The following is an 18,619-nucleotide window of genomic DNA, read 5'->3' as shown; positions in this document are numbered from 1 at the left end:
CCCCTGCTGTTGTGAAGAAGGTGCGGTTAGCCCCTGCCGTTGTGAAGGTGTGGCTAGGCCCTGCCGTTGTGAGGATGAAGCTGGCTGCACCGGTTTTCGTGAAGAAGATACCGTCTTTTGTGGGGGTCTTGGAAGTTCAGCTGGTACATTCGGCCTGAAATTATAMCACCACAATCAAGTTTCTTTTTAAGTTCATCAAAACTAGCAATAAGAATCCCCAGAACTTTTTAGAAGAGGCTCACTTCTCCTGGTGGTCAACAGGTGCTTTTGCAGGCTCTTGGAAAAAAGTGAACTCAACAATGCTACTCAATGAACCATCAGTCTCTGTTCCCATCGAAAGAATGGTATCAGATATATCGCTTAACCTCTCATCAGAACCTGCATTCCCTAATCCCACAAGCTCGATATCGTCATTAGGATCTTGAATGGCATTAATGACACCAAATCTAGATTCGCCATCTTCAGACAAACCTAGACCATCATCTACTACTTTATGGTGTCTAAACTCATCAGTCGACCGCTGAGGACTAGATTCAGATTGCTTATCGCTGAACTCGGAACAATTGTCGATACCAGAAACTGCTTTTGAACGAAATCCTAAACTTTTATCATAAGGAGGAGTTCCGTTAGGCTGTAATCCCCCAATTGAATGCCCTCTTGAAGAGGAAGACCCATACCTTGGTGACCCCTTCTCACCACTAGAATTTGTTTTTCGGATCCGTAACAGTGCTATCTCCTCATCCTTTTTGGTCAAAGCATCTTTTAGACAAGTCACCTACATTATCATCCCAACAAAGGTGAAGAATTAGAAGAAAAAACATGCCAAGAACAATATTTAGGGGATGTTCGGCAACATAAGCTACTTATTGTTTGAGCTTTTTGAAAAACCCTCGCTTGGTTAGCAATAAGCTAGCTTTCTGAAACGCTACTTCAAGTAGCTTTTCAACAAGCTCTAGGGGATTTTTTTCCACTTATTTCCAATTATGCCTTTATAAGTTTCCTATTAATTTTTCAGCATGTCCTTTTATGTCATTTTACATTGTCACCTAGCTTAGCGGTTAGTTTTTACCAAACGCGACTAGTTTATGTTTATCAGCTAACAACTAGCTTATTAGTCAACGGCTAGCTTTTCAGATAACAGCTAGCTTATCAGCTAGTTTGCCAAACATAGCTTATACTTTACGCTCTATTTTTCAAAGGAAGTTCAGAAAGAAATGTCATGTAATGCAATGGAAGATAAAAAAAACCAATAAAACCTCATAAGTTTACCTGTTCCACAAGTTCTCGAACACCCCTTCCCTCCTTGTTGCTACGTGCTGCACCTAACTCGACATCAGACACCCTTTCAGCAAACTTCAGCGTACTTATAGTTTCTGAGAAAGATTCCGCAACAGGGTTGAGCTGTACGAACACAAGAGTCTTTGCTTGACCCCCTATAATATGTCGCAGAGAAGATAAGGACTGATATAATCGACCAATTTTTGCCACCAACAAATATGAATCGAACGTTTTGAGTACCTAAAGAGTTTTGAAGAACTTGAGTAACGTGTTGACTCTTTTTTGCGAGGGCATAAAAACATCCCCAAGAGCAGATAAAGACTTGTTGATATGTTGAGCTTTCCGTAATCTTTCACCAGTTGCTTCAGATCGATCTACTCTTTCACTTCCAGCAAGATCAACCAAATCCAAGTTACCATGCAGTACACCATTCGTCTCCAAATCCGTTCCAAAAACATGAAAGGTTAAGACACTGAAATCATATAAAGATTTTAATTAATGTCATACCCATTAAAGGAAAATGAATATAGACAGAATATCATGACAACCAAACCTGTCAGACTGGCTGCTCCTTTCGTTCAAGGCGGTGGCACCTACGACCCGATTCATTAACCCGACATGCATCAACTCCAGGACATCTCCAGGACATCTGCAGTTGATGTAACAGGGTGCATGCTAGCATCAGGGACAGCTAACCCATTTGGTTGGGTAGAATCCATATCCCAAGTGTTTTGATTCTCTTGTTTCCCTCGTTCAGGACTACTCTTTAAGGCTTTTCACAATTTAAACCTGCAAATTCAGATGATTATATATACAAGTTGAGCTGATGTCTTTTTTGGTAATTACAAAATAATTATATATCGCGTTATTACTTCGCGCATATAGTTTTAGTTGTATTAAACATTGGAATGTTAATTTAGCTTGAATAGTAGCATCTATAATTCATTAACAATTTTATTGTATTATAGAAGTGTACCTGTGTAATACAAGGGTTGGGTTCCGGTGAGAAGTGTAAGAAAGGATCTCCACCCTTGGATGCCCGTTAGGATGAGATGCACCCAGGTACACCAGATCAGTCCCCATATCAAGCACGATTCATGGATGGGTTTGAGATTAAAGGTGATCAAGGGTCCAGATTCCTTCTTATGCTTCTCACCTTATATCTCCTTCTCACACGATCCTTCGCCTATAATACAAATGAGTGTAAAATTTGGGTGCAGTTAATAGTGCTAATGATTAAAAAAAAACTACTACATTAACATATAAAGGGATCTCATAAATTGTAGATGAACAAGGAGCATCTGATATTCGGTTACTCTTTTTTTTTGTACAAACAAAAATATGCTTCATCTTTCACCTTTCCACCAAGTTCAATGGGAACCCGGAAGATGGAGACTAATGGTCGTTTTCCTTCCTAGTGTTTTGATTCTCTTGTTTACCTCGTTCAGGACTACTCTTTAAGGCTTTTCAAAATTTAAACCTGCAAATTCAGATGATTATCCATACAAGTTGAGCTGATGTTTTTTCGGTAATTACAAAATAATTATGTATCGCGTTATTATTTCACGCATATAGTGTTGAATTAAACAATGGAATGTTAATTTAGCTTGAATAGTAGCATCTATAATTCAATAACAATTTTATTGTATTATAGAAGTGTACCTATGTAATAAGAAAGGAACTCCACCCTTTAATGCACGTTAGGATGAGATGCACCGAGATACACCAGATCAATCTCCGTATCAAGCGCAATTCATGGATGGGTTTGAGATTAAAGGTGATCAAGGGGACAGATTCCTTCTTATGCTTCTCACCTAAACTCTCATTCCCACACGATCCTTCGTTTGTAATACAAATGAGTGTAAAATTCGGGTGCAGTTAATAGCTAGTGGTAAAAAAACTAGTACATGATATCATAGGATGATGCAATGTGTATAAATTTATACCATTTGATTTCAAGAATTCTTCATTTTCAAATAAGCTACAAACAGCAAAGACATTTGGACAACTAGTTTGTATAAATTATGCAGGTCCAGATATCAACTCAACAAGAAAACAGTCTTCCAACTTTTTAGCGCAAAAATCTTGTCAGAATGCCTTAAAATCTACGCGAAACAGAACACTGTAAAGCGAGAAATGTTACCTCTTGAACAAGGAGCTGATCACTTCCCCCTTAAACTAACACTCTTCCTTTTCTGGTTTAACGCAAATCTACGAGCCATAACAGGATTGTARAATTTCCTCATGTGTTCAGACAGTCTATGAATAGCACGAAGATCACCTAYGCTTGAGAGTTGCATCAAGAAAKAATCRAATTTTTGATAAGGCAATTTCATACCTTTATTCAAGATTTCTTCTAAAAGAGCACAAGCATCCTCTGTTCTTTCACACCCAAAAAGCCCTTCAACCATTACACAATAAGAATCAGTATCACGAATACATCTCCTGGAATCCATCTCATGCCAAATCTCAAACGCCCCATTTGGATCATCCATCTTAAAGAACATCATTAGTAGCATGTTATAAGTTTGAACACTCGGCACACAACCAACCTCAATCATTTTCATGTACAGTTTAACTGCTTCTTGGYTATCTTTATGATCACAAAGAACCTTGAGAAAACAGTTATATGTGACGATATCAGGAGGGTAACCTTTGTTCCCCATATCTTCCAAGAATCTATAAGCAGCTTCAATTTTCCCAGCCAARCACATCCCTTCAATCATTTCTCTATAGGTTGAAACATCAGGRAGGCAACCACTAGAAACCATATCGTCCACAAGTTTAAAACATTCGTTCATTCTATTGCTACGTGCAAATGCAACAATCATGATGGAATATGTTTTAGCAGTGGGAGCAGACATGAGTGTACCCTTTGCTCTCATGAACTCCAAAAGCTCAGCAGCTTCTGAGAACATCCCAGATTTACAAAATGTATCTATAGCCGTATTATACGTGAAATTTTCTGGGGTATGGCCCATTTCGATCATTTCATCAAGTATTTGCATACCCCTGGTGGGATTTCTCACCCTACACCACCCGAAAAACAAAATATTATAGGTGCTGGCATTGGGCTTGACTTTGTTCTTTAGCTTCATAAACATAGCTTCAGCATCTTCAACCAAACAAGACTTGCAAAAAGCATCTAATAACACATTAAGTGCATCGATCTCAGGCTGCATCTTTTTGAGTTTAACCTTCTTCTTCTTTGCAAACTTATGAAGATGAGACAAATGYTTATCTGCATATTGTCTCAAAATCTTCAACAATGCTTSAGTAGACACACTAACTTTGTCATTTCTCTTCATGTAATCCAAAAGATCGCAAACGATACGATATTGCTTTGCCTTATATTTTGTATTTGAAAGTATGTCAATCATCTCATTRTATGCATGAGGTTCATGATTATACTTTTCATGGTTCCCAGCCCATGTGAAAAACCTAAAAGCTAACTTCTCCTGAAACCTAAGGCTACCTAAAACCTCCATCACCAACAGTGTTGTCAATTGAACACCAGTTTCGTTAAGAGATCTCTCCATGTCACYATTTTCTGGGTTRTTAGGCTTACAATYTATAATAATATYGTACAAGTTCTCAGCAACACTGGAAAYGGGAACACGGGCAYTAGTTTTTTCATCYAACGAGTTATTATCAGAACTATAGTCACCATCTTTTTCATACAATTCATCATCACCACTCAAAACTGAAACATGCCCACCAGGCGTTTGATCAAATGCATCACAATCACTTTTGAAACTATAAGAGTGAATCAATGCAAATTTACGATCAACCATTTGAGGGAATGAAGTGGGAAGTGAAACAGGACTAAATTTCAACATAGGTGAATTGAAATAGCTACGATACAGAGGTATTAATGAACTTACAGTTTGGGAGAGTTTATGATAATGAAATCTCGAAGCGTAGGATAAGAGTTTATGGCAACGGATTTGGCAAAAGAGATTTATATTAACCGGTGACATTTGAACGAAACGAAGGCGGATCGATTAATCGATAATTGGTCTTCAATACGCAACGCGAGTGTTGTTTCGACATCTTTGACTTCTGAGTCTGCCAAATACAAACAAAGAGATCGAATTAATAGCAAGTATGTATCATATGTTTTGATTTTAAATCAACAACCGTTTTACTGTATGCATACATATCACTTTTCTGGACTCTGATTCCAAATGAGATAATCTAATTTTACCATTCATTGCTTCAAATACCTAAAACTTGTAAACTAGTTCTCAATACCAGAGCAAATACAAACAAGTTTGAGTTATAACTTTCCGTTACAAATTAATTATTGTTTTTGTAACTATATTTAAGATAAACGTTTAACTCTTCAAGATGGATGATTGTAAATAAACAATGTCAAATAAGTAATGTTTGGTGCATAAACCGAAAGGGAAAGGCAGAACTAGATAGGAATAATTGTCTCTCCTAAGTTTGGTATATGGCTCAGTAAGATGGACAGGACAAGATAAAACTGTCAAAATGATCAAGATTGCCCTAAATGTTGTTTGATATCAACCTGTTAAAATGAACAGGCCTGGAGACTAATTGTTGTTCAAAATGACATAAAAATAACACCATACATACAGTAAGGTTCTGATTTATCATATCAATTTTTTTTATTAGAATTTCAACCAATAATATTGAAATACGAACCTTCTTTTGAGAACCATATAAAATCTTTGAGAACCTGCTCACGGGTTTGTGAAACAAAAACTGGGTTTGTGAAACAAAAACTTAACGGTAAAAAAGAAGACATATGAAACAAACAAGTTGTGAAACAAATATATGTTAATTAATACAATAATAAGAATATGTGAAGCCTTAAGGTTGATGTTCTCATGATGTCACAAAATTTCTTGATGTTCTCACAATGTCACAAATTTTGGAGTTCTCAAATGATCAAGCCGCGATCTACATATGGTTCGATTTGTGCAGACTACTAGCCTTCAGAACTAAAGTTGCGTACTAGGGTAGAAATCACACACACACACATATACGTGTGTGTGTGCACAGAACCACATCAAGTTAAAAGATACACCTAATCTCAAGTACTTTCAACATAAATTTCAACGAATCAAATGGTTCTCATTTGTTCAGCAACAAACAAAATCACAGAAAACGCATCCATCTTCATATCAATGGTTTCCTATTCGCATGATATCCAGATCTTATGCCCTATGTCTACTAGATTTGAGCAAGACTCCCACACGTATACATTACAATTTTGAACAAGAGCAGGAAAGAAGTACGAACCTCGATGGATTAATAGATTGCGATACAGAATGGAGCATAGGGTTTAATGTTGTCGGATTCATTTCTTGGAAAGAAGCAGCAGATGATTTCATAGGAGATGAGGGTTTAGTGGAGGGTTATATTGGAAAGGTTATGTGTTGAAATCTAGAGCGTAACGTATCTAGAGCACATGGGAATCATCCTTTCCTCCCTCCATCCACGAAATTGCGTTTGTGCACATTTTTGTAAAAAGGGATATAGAGTAACTTACATTTTTGGTCCATATGGTTTGTTAAAAATTATGATTTTCATCCATGTGGTTTAAATATTACAGTTTTGTCTCTATAATTTGTAAATCATTTTTATTTTTGTCCTTATAATTTATTGTTGTTTCGTTCTTATAGTTTAAAAGTATTTAATATATTGGTTTCTTGTACTTAAAATGTAAGAATTAGTTTCATGACGAAAATAACAATAAATTATAAACCGATGAAAACAATAATTCCTAAACCACAGGAATGAAAATTGCAAATTTTAACAAACCATAAAAACGAAAAATGTAATTCACTAAAAATATATTTTTACTAATTATTTACTCATTTAAAAATATAATATGTTACTATATTCATTAAAAGAGTAGCCGAATAAAAAAAACAATCAAAACACATGTGATTTTATACATTAATTTTGCCATTTTTGAGTTTCCTTATTTAATTATTGTTTTAATTTAAACATCCCTCTATTTAACGATGCATTTTCCTGCAAGTTTGATGAACAATACCTTAGTTATTTTAAAATTGTACTTTTTTTTTCTTTTATTAGAGTTTTTTTTTTTAATTAACCTAGATATTCAACCTCGCTATGCGAGTCGACTAATCCTAGGAAGCGACCACTTGCTTTGCGGGTAGCCCGAAACAACCGCATTTGAATCTATGTGGCCAAAAGAGGATTTTTGTTTCTTCTTTGATTTGAACTTGGGACCTCCTGGCATTTTTGACCTTTGGAGCCCAAGCTCAAACCGCTTAGACACCACCCTTGTGGTTGATAATTTTAATGTAATGGCAAAGGGCGATTGGGTTCAAATGGGAACCGGTTACTTTTTGATCGGTTAAACATAGAAAGGGTAGGGATTAGTCATCCTCGAATAGTTTGTATGATATATAATTTTTTAGACAAAGATCAGTTAAGATATCAATTATTCGAGGATTGGTCAAATAATTAGAATTTGAAATTGAAAGCGTAAAGTTATTAAATTTTGTCTGTTTTTATTGTTATTGTTATTTATTTATTTTTCCAATTTTAATATTTTTTTGTTGTTTACCAATTTGTCGTTCTTGAAATACACAAAATAAGTTGTTTCGGTTTTTAGTTTTTTATAAAACAAATTCCTACAATTGCTCTCAACTCAAATGCCAGTAAAACTCAATATTATCACTTACTTACGGGGTAAAATTTTAGTCAAAAAAACAGCATCGTATGCAACAATTTACCCGGTAAACGCCAACCATGGTAAGAGTCATCGTCCACACTTACCGGGTAAGACTCTTGGTTCTTGCCTTGCTTTTACCACGTATTATTCTTGGTCCTTACCATATTCATCCCGGTAAGTTAATGTGACTTGGTAAGCGCTTACCCGAGTAAGCGTTTGGTAAACGACCCCTAAAATCAGTTAAAATGTCCGTTATTCATGGACTATCAACACATACAGAAGTTGATAAATATAAGCAGAAGTCAAATGAGTTGACACAAAGTTCAAAGTGAAGCTATAAATAAAGACCGAAAGAGAGCTACAAAATAAGTATCAAATGATAGATTGAAAAATGAAATCATAAGCATTCCGAATTTTCAGGAGTCAATCAAGAAAGTTGACTCCAATCTAAATATATTTCCAGATAAGTTGACAAGCACACAAGTGTTTTTCCATATGAATGAGAGGGATGCTAACCTATCTTACGTTACAGTCGTAGTGTCAATTAAGATTCATGTTCATCGTCTTCCACCGGATTTAAGTGCAGAACTTGACTTTTTAGCACTAGAACCTGTAGAAACACAAAAGGGCAAATGAGTCAATTTACATATGAGAAAAGTCAAAAGTGCATATTTTGTTGATCACTCTTCATATGAGAAAAGGAAGAGCAATGAAGATACTGCTTTCTCTATGCTTTGGATGCTGCTCTCAAAAATAGTGGCTGCATAATTGAAAACTAACGATTTCCAGTAGTGGTTTTACGAATATACCCCTTGATGGAAATGCAATAGTGATGAATAATAGTGGCAAACAAGGGTAGTATGGGAAGATGCAGACAGGATGATTTTGCTCTCTTTTGACCTATTAACTGAATGAAGATGTAACACAACACAATAGCAAGGTGACATACTTGATGAAACACCCTTGGTTAATGAAGGTCGAGAAGGTGCTGTTASCCCCTGCCGTTGTGAAGAAGGTGCGGTTAGCCCCTGCCGTTGTGAAGAAGGTGTGGCTAGGCCCTGCCGTTGTGAGGATGAAGCTGGCCGCACCGGTTTTCGTGAAGAAGATGCCATCTTTTGTGGGGGTCTTGGAAGTTTAGCTGGTACATTCGGCCTGAAATTATAACACCACAATCAAGTTTCTTTTTAAGTTCACCAAAATTAGCAATAAGAATCCCCAGAACTATATAGAAGAGGCTCACTTCTCCTGGTGGTCAACAGGTGCTTTTGCAGTCTCGGGGAAAAAAGTGAACTCAACAATGCTACTCAGTGAACCATCGGTCTCTGTTCCCATCGAAAGAACGCCATCAGATATATCGCTTAACCTCTCATCAGAATCTGCATCCCCTAATCCCACAAGCTCGATATCATCATTAAGATCTTGAATGGCATTTACGATACCAAATCTAGATTCGCCATCTTCAGACAAACCTAGACCACCATCTACTACTTCTTTATGGTGTCTAAACTCATCAGTCGACCGCTGAGAACTAGATTCAGATTGCTTATCGCTGAACTCTGAACAATTGTCAATACCAGAAACTGCTTTTGAACGAAATCCTAAACTTTTAACATAAGGAGGAGTTCCGTTAGGCTGTATCTGTAATCCCCCAATTGAATGCCTTCTTGGAGAGGAAGACCCAAACCTTGGTGAGCCCTTCTCACCACTAGAATTTGTTTTTCGGACCTGTAATAGTGCTATCTCCTCATCCTTTTTGGTCAAAGCATCTTTTAGACAAGTCACCTACATTATCACCCCAACAAAGGTGAAGAATTAGAAGCAAAAACATGCCAAGGACAATATTTAGGCAATGTTCGGCAACATAAGCTACTTATTTTTTGAGCTTTTTGAAAAAGCCTTGCTTGGTTAGCAATAAGCTAGCTTTTTGAACGCTACTTCAAGTAGCATTCCAACAAGCTCTAGGGGCTTTTTTTCCCCTTATGTCCAATTATGCCCTTATAAGTTTCCAATTAATTTTTCAGCAGGTCCTTTTATGTCATTTTACATTTTGACTGGACTTAGCGGGTTAGTTTCTACCAAACACGACTAGTTTATGTTTATCAGCTAACAACTAGCTTATTAGTCAACGGCTAGCTTTTCAGATAAGAGCTACCTTATCAGCTAGTTTGCCAAACATAGCCTATACTTTACGTTATATTTTTCAAAGGAAGTTCAGAAAGAAACATCATGTAAAGCAATGGAAGATAAAAAACCAATAAAACCTCATAAGTTTACCTGTTCCATAAGTTCTCGAACACCCCTTCCCTCCTTGTTGCTACGTGCTGCACCTAACTCGACACCAGACACCCTTTCAGCAAACTTCAGCGTACTTATAGTTTCCGAGAAAGATTCCACATCAGGGTTGAGCTGTACGAACATAAGAGTCTTTGCTTGACCCCCTATAATATGTCGCAGACAAGATAAGGACTGATATAATCAACCAATTTTAGCCACCAACAAATATAAATCGAACGTTTTGAGTACCTAAAGAGCTTTGAAGAACTTGAGTTAGTTTACTGTTTCTATATGGCACGTGTTGACTCTTTTGTGCGAGGGCATAAATAACATCCCCAAGAGCAGATAAAGATTTGTTGATATGTTGAGCTTCTCGTAATCTTTCCCCGGTTGCTTCAGATCGATCCACTCTTTCACTTCCAGCAAGATCAACCAAATGCAAGTTACCACGCAGTACGCCATTCGTCTCCAAATCCGTTCCGCGAACATGAACAGTTAAGACACTGAAATCATATAAAGATTTTAATTAATGTCATACCCATTAAAGAAAAATGAATATAGACAAAATATCATGACAACCAAACCTGTGAGACCGGCTGCTCCTTTCGTTCAAGGCGGTGGCACCTACGGCCCGATTCATTAACCCGACATGCATCAACTCCAGGACATCTGCAGTTGATGTAACAGGGTGCATGCTAGCATCAGGGACAGCTAACCCATTTGGTTGGGTAGAATTCCATATCCCAAGTGTGTGAAAGTCAAGGTATACATCTGCACAACGAAAATATACTGCACTATATGTATTTTCATCTATTTATATATTAGAAGACCATATGGTCTTCTAAGATATATAATAATGCACAAATATATAGAATAATTCAGTTGCATACCTGTTTTCCATTGTGAGCAGGGGACAAAGGAGAGCCTGACACGTGTCCCTTTTGTTCTCATTCATCATGAATAATGAACATGAATTTTTTACACCATTCAGGACGAATGATAATGGTGCACCATTCCGGATGAATGTCCCGTAAATGTCTGGGACACGTGGTGCGCTCTCCTTTGTTCCCTGGTTCACAACGGATTTGCGACTGAACCTTCCCCTATATATATATATGTGTGTGTGTATATATATATATATATATAGAGAGAGAGAGAGATAGGTTCGTATGAGAACTGTAACCAAATAAGAGAACAAGAAAACGGTCGAATCACATGTGATTCACACGACTTAAGTTGCGACCCAAGGTCACAGGCTACGTCGCTTGCACACGACTGTGTTAACTGTTAGTGTAAAATCACATGTGATTTTGCACGTCATTTGGTCGTTTTCGTGTTCTCTTATTTGGATATTGATGTTGTCTGACCCTCCCCCCCCCCCTCTCTATATATAAGAAATGAATAAAATCAAACAAGGAAGCTAAAGGGGAAGGATATCTTTTTTGAGTACTATCGCTCGATAACAAATCACGAACTTGCTCATTATATATCTCGACCATTTGCACACCAATTTCATATTCAAATGAGCTTCTCCTAGATTGGGAGAGATGAAACAGATCATTTAGGGCTCGGTAGTTGACCCCCCAGTCCTCAGGAGATGATATGTTAGGCCCCGTCTAAAAGAAAGGCACAAAATAAGTCAAAAATCGTAGATCAAATATTCTTCGTATATTAACGTACTTCTTGACCTACAACATTTACCATAGTATATGTCTTCCCGGAGCCTGTTTGACCATATGCAAATATGCACACGTTATAGCCATCAAGCACCGATCGGATGAGTGGTTGAGTATCAAGAAAGACTTCCTCTGAAAACACATAATTTTATCAAAATAATCATATGAATTTTACACACATCCGTACATAATAATACAAAATGGTCGAGATCCTTTTAAAGTGATGGTAGGAGAAAGACCTTGTGTTGCTGCAGGGCTAAAGACTTTATTGAATTTGAAGAGTCGGTGGCTTTCTTTTACTTGTTTTGAGGGATTTGTAACAACCAACTCCCCATTCTCACCAATATACTCTATAGTTGTCTGCTTTTGGCTTTGACCCTTAAGGAACGGCCTTATACGACAATAAACTCTAATATTCCCTGTTTTCAAACAAGAAAATATCGTTTAGCAACGGTACTCATAAAATCTCTAAGCATTATATAATACCTTTCAGATCTTGGACTTCATTGTACAGCTTCCGGTTTTCTGTTAGGACTGCGTGGTAATTTTGCGCAGCATCTACAAGGCCCTGAATCTTCGTTCCTGTTCAAAGTAATATAACTAAAGTCAACAAGGAAACAGAGGCAAAACAAACGAAGTTTAATTCATGAACAAGATAGATGAAAAGGCCGAAAATCTACCAAATTGATTGATTTCTTCTGAGTAAATCTGCTGTGTCTTCAGAATTTCTTGCTTAATGGACTCAGAACCCGTCCTCAATCCCTGCCAGTTCCACAATTCCATGTTAAGCACAATGTTCTAAAATACCATCTTAGCCTAACTAATAATAATATAATATTTATGTAAATGAAACTATAAAAGGGACGTTAGTATACAATAATAATATAGTATCAATTAAATTTTATACATTTAAATGAACCATTCGCATGTTCACTTAATCCCAGCTTAGCCGATTAAGCTCTAGAAGCTCATAATATCTCCTAGATACATTTGACACCTTTTAAAGATAAATGCATAATAGTTTATACGAACCTGTAGAGATCCATATTGAAAATCCATAAAATTCTTGTAGACGCGTTCTTTCTTCTTCCATCTTAGAAACTTAGATTCCGTAAACTTTTCAAGTTCTTTCACCTTCTTCCTTGAACCAGTGAGAAGATTCTCGAGATCCAGCATCTTCTTCTCTAGCTCAGATTTAATTTCCATAGCATCGGTTTCAAGCTGTAGACAACGCTTCTCATATGTATCCCGTGTGACGTCTAATTCCTGCTTTAATTCTGATATTTCTAAATTAGCGTCATCATTCTCTTTCCTTAGCCTAACTAATTCTACATCTTCAACCCTTTTCTTCTCCTCTATGTTAATCTTCTCAGCCTGCAAATAAACCACTATTAGCTTCTACCCTGTGGACATAAAGGTTTTTAATCCAACTCGACATCGATAACATTTTTACATTCTAAATTGTAATCTTTGAAAGCTTTAGAGAGAAGAAGACCAACACAAAAACAAGTTTGTGCATACTGTCTATCTGAATCATATGTTATGTATCTTTCTGAAATCCTTAGGATTTTAACTACAAAAACATTAATAAGTTATCATTCTTTGTGATTAAGAACATGATGCAAGGATAGAAAAAGGCACCTTTATATGCTGGAGTTGATTCATAATGACCTAGCAGAAATAACAAACTTTTTTTAGTTAAAATAAATAATAGGTAAAACAAGTATGCCACCTCCAAGACAACTATCAAACTCAAGCTACCTCATTTTCTTCTGCAGCCCCGGTTGCAAGAGTTTCAAGCACTCTAATTCTCAATTGATACCTCTCTTCTCGAGTCTTATATAGATTGTTTTGCTAAAGGTACAGAAAAGAAACCGTCATTTATAAGTGTTAAGAGTGGAATTTCTACACACAAGAATAGCTTCAAGTTTTACCTTCTTGAAGTCCTCTGCTTGTTTCGAAATCCGTTGCTCAATCATTTGAACAAGCTTCTTCAATAGACAGGCAACTCTCTACACAAAAGAAAATGAATTTACAGAATTATTTAATGATCTGATGATTAATTGTGAAATCACAAGTGTTGTTAGAAGCCAAGAATTGCCTTACATCTGGTACATCATCTTTCCTGTTCTCAATGCTGTCATCAAGAATCTTATGCACAATATTAAAAAGTGACTGAGAAGATGCATTCTGTAAATAAAGATTGCATCAGGAACAAGCTAAAGAAAAAATTAAGCAGTGTCTACATTTATAGAAAAGGAAACAGAACAGCAGTAACCTCTAAATTGTTTAGGTTCATCATTTCTGGCACTTTAGCAGCAGGACGATCGCCTACTGAAAGAGTAGAAGGTGGATTTAAAACAACCACATGAATAGTAGTACTACAGAATAAAATGTGATAAACAACTGCTCATCTAGTCTCATTAACATATTATTTGTATCTGATGATCGAAATAATATTTAGATTTCAGCGATATCCATTTCTGATAACTGGCATCAATTAAGGGTATTATATTGTAACATAAATGATATGTATATTTTCTAAGTAAATATTTAAATGTTCAATATGTTTAATCAAAAGTCTGTTCATATGGGAACTTGCTGAAAAGACTAGAAAGTAAACAGAAATCTAAAATTTTGTTGTAATCTAAAATATCCAGATACAGATGCAGTTTCAAAATTTCAAAGAACTCATATTACCTTCAGTAAAACCTATATTGTTTTCTTTATATTTAACACCACCACCATTAACGTTGTTTGAGCCATCTGATTGCCCATTTGCACTTCCAAACCTGTCTGGGTGCAAATTCATGACAAACTAGCTGAAACACTTGGTTCCTTGAATGTGTCCTGATAGTGCTGAAAGTAGATTACTACTTAAAGAACCATAAATGTAGAAATCACTGAAAAATAACAATCAAGAATCGTGTTTCGCTCGTAATTTGATGTGGATTACATTGTTAAATAATTCTAAACTTCATAAATATCGACCCAAATTCAGAATTTCATGTAGTTCTTTGAAAACAAGCTTGGTTTCCAGTTAACGATCAAAGTACAGCAAACACAGGCCAAGAATTACTGGAGTCCCCTCTAACAACCTAGCACATTGCTCAATTTCAACAAATCCATAGCAAGATTTTGGGAACGTCATCATAAGCTTCTTGAATTCCATAAATCTTGACCTCTAATCCTTGAACCCAGCTAATTTCTAGAGGAAGGTTGCATTTTCAGCTAATAATCTAAGCATACTGAACGACTGCTATCTAAAACAATCAAAGATTGCAGTCAGTCCCACTAAAAACCTAACGCATTGCTCACATTGGCCAACTTATAACAGGGTATTAAGTCAGATCATCAGAAAGTTCTGAAATCCTAAAATTTCCAGCTATTTTCTAAAGAAAGCTTCGGTTCTTCATCTTGTTATCAGAGTAAAAGCAGCTGAGAAACGTTAAACACTATTCTATATACAAAAATTACGAATGAATTAGAACCCCACTAAAACCCTGACGCATTTATCAAATGCTAGCAGAATCGCAGCTCGGGTTCGTATAAACCCCCAAAATTAAAAATCTCCCAAATATCTCATCAAACCCAATTTCTAAATTCAACTGGTTGTTTACTTAAATCCAAATTACAGCATTTCGTGACAGATCTACTTACACCCAGGTCCAAAAATAAACAAATAAAAATTAATCACGCAAGATGGAAGAGATAGCATACCTTAAGAAGATCTCTCGACTAAAATCTTGAACGGAAAACAGTACGTTTTGTTTAAAATAAAACGAAGGGGAAAGGGCTTTTGTTGTAAGTTTGCTGCAATTTCAAGAATTAGAAGGTGGATCTACCAAACGCATACACTGATTCAAACTGGGTTCTTGGGATTTTTTAGATGCAAACGATTGAAAAAGAAGATGGGATGACCGTGCTGGACAGGACTGCTGCTGCTGCTGCCGCTGCCTTTTTTTTTGGATTTGTTTCTTTTACTTTTTCAAAATAAATAAATATATTTTGTATAACTAATGACGTCATCTAGGTTTGCATTCCATTCCCGCCTTGTATTTGTATCTTCCACTTGGAGGATTTTGAAAACGGGTATCCGAATGCGTTATAAAACACAAATTTGTTTTGTAGCGATTAATGGATTTGATTTTAATTTTTTTTATGATTAAATTGAAGGAAATTGATTGAATAACATATGATTTTTAGGTAATATAAAGTCATTTAAAATCATTAATATATTAATAAAATATTATTTATCTTTCTTTCGCGTTTTGTGACGTTTGATTCGTAAATTTTGGATGAATTTGATGGAATTGAAGTTTTGGATTTTTTTTACCATATTTTATTTCCTTGTTTGATTCATTCTCTTTTAAGGAAATGAATCTTCAAATTCCACAAATTAAGGATTTAAACATTTCATGGTATATAAGTGGTATTTTGATGAAATAAAATGTTACGTTTTCGTAATTCCAATGATTTAACCATTCATTTCTCATATTCTGATTTCACTATTCAACTTTGCTCTCTCGTCTTCTCCATTGCAACACCAGCCCACCACATGTTTAATTTCTCCATTTTATATTCATCTTTTGCTCGATTCTTTTACATGTTTCTCGACTTATGCTCGAAAACTACAAATGATTACGGTTTTTGCTCGAAAATGGCAGATGAATTTGATCTCTACTCGATTTCTGCTTTAGGACAACGAGTGGATTAGATTTCTACTTGTTTTCGGCTCGAAAGTTATATATGATTTCAGATTCTGTTCGAAAACAGAGAATAAATTCAACTTTTACTCAAATTTTGCTTGAATAGGGCAGGTGGATTTGATTTCTACTTGATTTATGCTAAAAACAACAATGTGATTCTATCATGCTACATTTCTACTTGATTCTTGCTCGAAAACATCATAATGCTTTGGTATTCTTCTTGACTTATGTAGATTATCTGGTTTCTGCTCGATTTTTGCAAAATGTTTATTCTACTCAACATTGGCGTGTTGGGTTTGTTGATGGATGATTAAGAGGAGGAACGAGGTTAATTTAACCACATTTAATTTGGTGAAGAGTGAAGAATTGCGAAAGGTGTTTAGGTCTACTTGCACCTCAATGGATATAAAAATTCAATCTTCACAAATTGTGCAAAGCAAGCAAACAACAATGAACTGTGTTATTTGTTTAATGTTGGCATTGGAGTCGTACATTCAGGTATTGATTACGAATTCAACAAACAAATGCATGTGTTAGTTCAAGACAAAATGTCGGATAAGAGCAGTTCATTGAAGTTTTATAAGGTCAATAGAGTGTTGAAAACGATTAGATTCTAGAGTTATTCACACAACTAGCTATGTCACATTTATTTTTCATCGATTTCATAAGTTAAGTTGGTAAGTGGTTATATTTAGGTTGTGCATTTTATATCGTTTTTATATGATGATTATTTAATTAAAATACTTTTAGTTTAAAAAAATTAATAAATAAAAAGTATTTTGGTTATTTACCAATATTTCTTTCCAACTATAAGAGTATATTATTTGAGTCAAACAGACATATTTCAATTCTTTTAATATATTCCATTATAATTTTGATAATGAAATAGGTGGTTGAACTTGACAACATTCTATTTCAATTTCTTTAAAAGTCAAATTCATTTGACATATTCCATTACATCTAAAAACATCATGCGAACCAAATGCTATCTTATTTGTAGAAAGATTAACCTTGTGTTCTCGAAACATTTTTTACGAAGGAACGAAAAGGGAGGAAAGTAAAAAAAAAAATAATGTTCTCGAATTTTTCTTAAGAGGGAAATGAAAGGAAAAAAAATTAAATTATTTAAAAAGATCATTAAAATTACAAAACTACTAAATATTTCACAATAAATGACATATTTTAAAGGGTATATTTGTAAAATAACATTTTTTTAAAAGATATAATATTTTTATTTTTTCCTTTCCTTCATTTTCGGAAGCACAAATAAAAAATTTATTTTCCTTTTTTTTAATCCATTTATTTTATTTTCTCCTCGAATTTGATACCACAACGTAAAACATCATTTATCTTTCTTAAACACTGAGTTGGAGAGATTTCTCCAAATTTAAAGATTTTCATAATTCTTTGTTATTTTCTCCATTTTAGCATACAATATATAGTATAACTATTGTCTATTGGAGGCAGGGACGGACCCAAGAATTTCTTTATATTGTGGCATCATATAAAACGATTGCACCTTATAGAATAAAACGGTTGCATCTTTTACGAACATAAATTTTTTTACCTTACCACGAAGGAACAATACGGTGGCCCGTGCCACCTAACCACCCCTCTAGGTCCGTCTATGATTGGAGCAAAAAAAAAAACCTCTAAAATCACAAAAAAAAATATATTTTAACATAATTGTTGGAGATGCTATTACAACATACAAACTGCTACAAGTTTTAAAACAATATAATTATATATTAAACCCAAACCAAGTACATATACAAAAACATAACAACTTACCCTCTTTCAAAACTTTTATTGATAAAAAAATAATGAAAATTGTAAGAAACATCATCACTCTTTTCTCTTATATAAAAAGCATCATAGTCGATTTTATAATCAAACTGGTGAAACTTTTATAAAATGTTTGATTTTATCTATATCTATACTATATTATAATGCATTTGGCTAAAACTCTTAAAAACTCTTAAACTCTTAAAATTCTTAAAACC

General features: G+C 35.2%; 2 protein-coding genes and 1 pseudogene across 5 annotated transcripts in view; all 3 read right to left on the bottom strand.

The window, feature by feature from the left end:
- LOC112522288 overlaps window positions 1-2,430 on the bottom strand; it is a 5,135-nt pseudogene extending 2,705 nt beyond the window's left edge.
- Window positions 1-6,749, bottom strand: part of LOC112521418 (pentatricopeptide repeat-containing protein At1g73400, mitochondrial-like) — a 14,996-nt gene extending 8,247 nt beyond the window's left edge. For 2 of the 4 annotated variants that reach the window (XM_025130267.1, XM_025130269.1), the window contains exon 1: window positions 6,550-6,727. Coding sequence is in view for 2 of the 4 variants with exons in the window: in XM_025130271.1 (XP_024986039.1) it covers window positions 3,441-5,258 (1,818 nt within the window). In the remaining 2 variants the exon portion in view is untranslated. Of the gene's footprint in view, window positions 1-2,427; window positions 2,465-2,554; window positions 2,759-3,421; window positions 5,347-6,549 lie in introns of those variants that run through there. The other 2 variants (XM_025130271.1, XM_025130270.1) reach the window with 2 other exon arrangements.
- Window positions 6,750-8,324: 1,575 nt separating this feature from the next.
- On the bottom strand, window positions 8,325-14,719 carry LOC112521735 (kinesin-like protein KIN-14J). Its single transcript, XM_025130733.1, has 18 exons — window positions 14,608-14,719; window positions 14,186-14,238; window positions 14,014-14,097; window positions 13,842-13,919; window positions 13,669-13,761; window positions 13,549-13,578; window positions 12,940-13,281; window positions 12,588-12,669; window positions 12,394-12,489; window positions 12,147-12,326; window positions 11,933-12,039; window positions 11,669-11,847; window positions 10,816-10,980; window positions 10,481-10,734; window positions 10,232-10,395; window positions 9,198-9,739; window positions 8,907-9,109; window positions 8,325-8,567 (listed from the first exon to the last, which is right to left on the bottom strand). Exons 1-18 carry the CDS (start codon window positions 14,717-14,719, stop codon window positions 8,515-8,517), a joined length of 2,817 nt encoding a protein of 938 aa, XP_024986501.1. The 3' UTR covers window positions 8,325-8,514.
- Between the last annotated feature and the right edge of the window lie 3,900 nt (window positions 14,720-18,619).

Source organism: Cynara cardunculus, assembly GCF_001531365.2.
Source record: "Cynara cardunculus var. scolymus isolate 2C chromosome LG 11, CcrdV1, whole genome shotgun sequence".
NCBI classification, from domain to species: Eukaryota; Viridiplantae; Streptophyta; class Magnoliopsida; order Asterales; family Asteraceae; genus Cynara; species Cynara cardunculus.
Note: the sequence above shows the minus strand (reverse complement) of the source record. Positions and strands in the feature narration are given on the sequence as shown.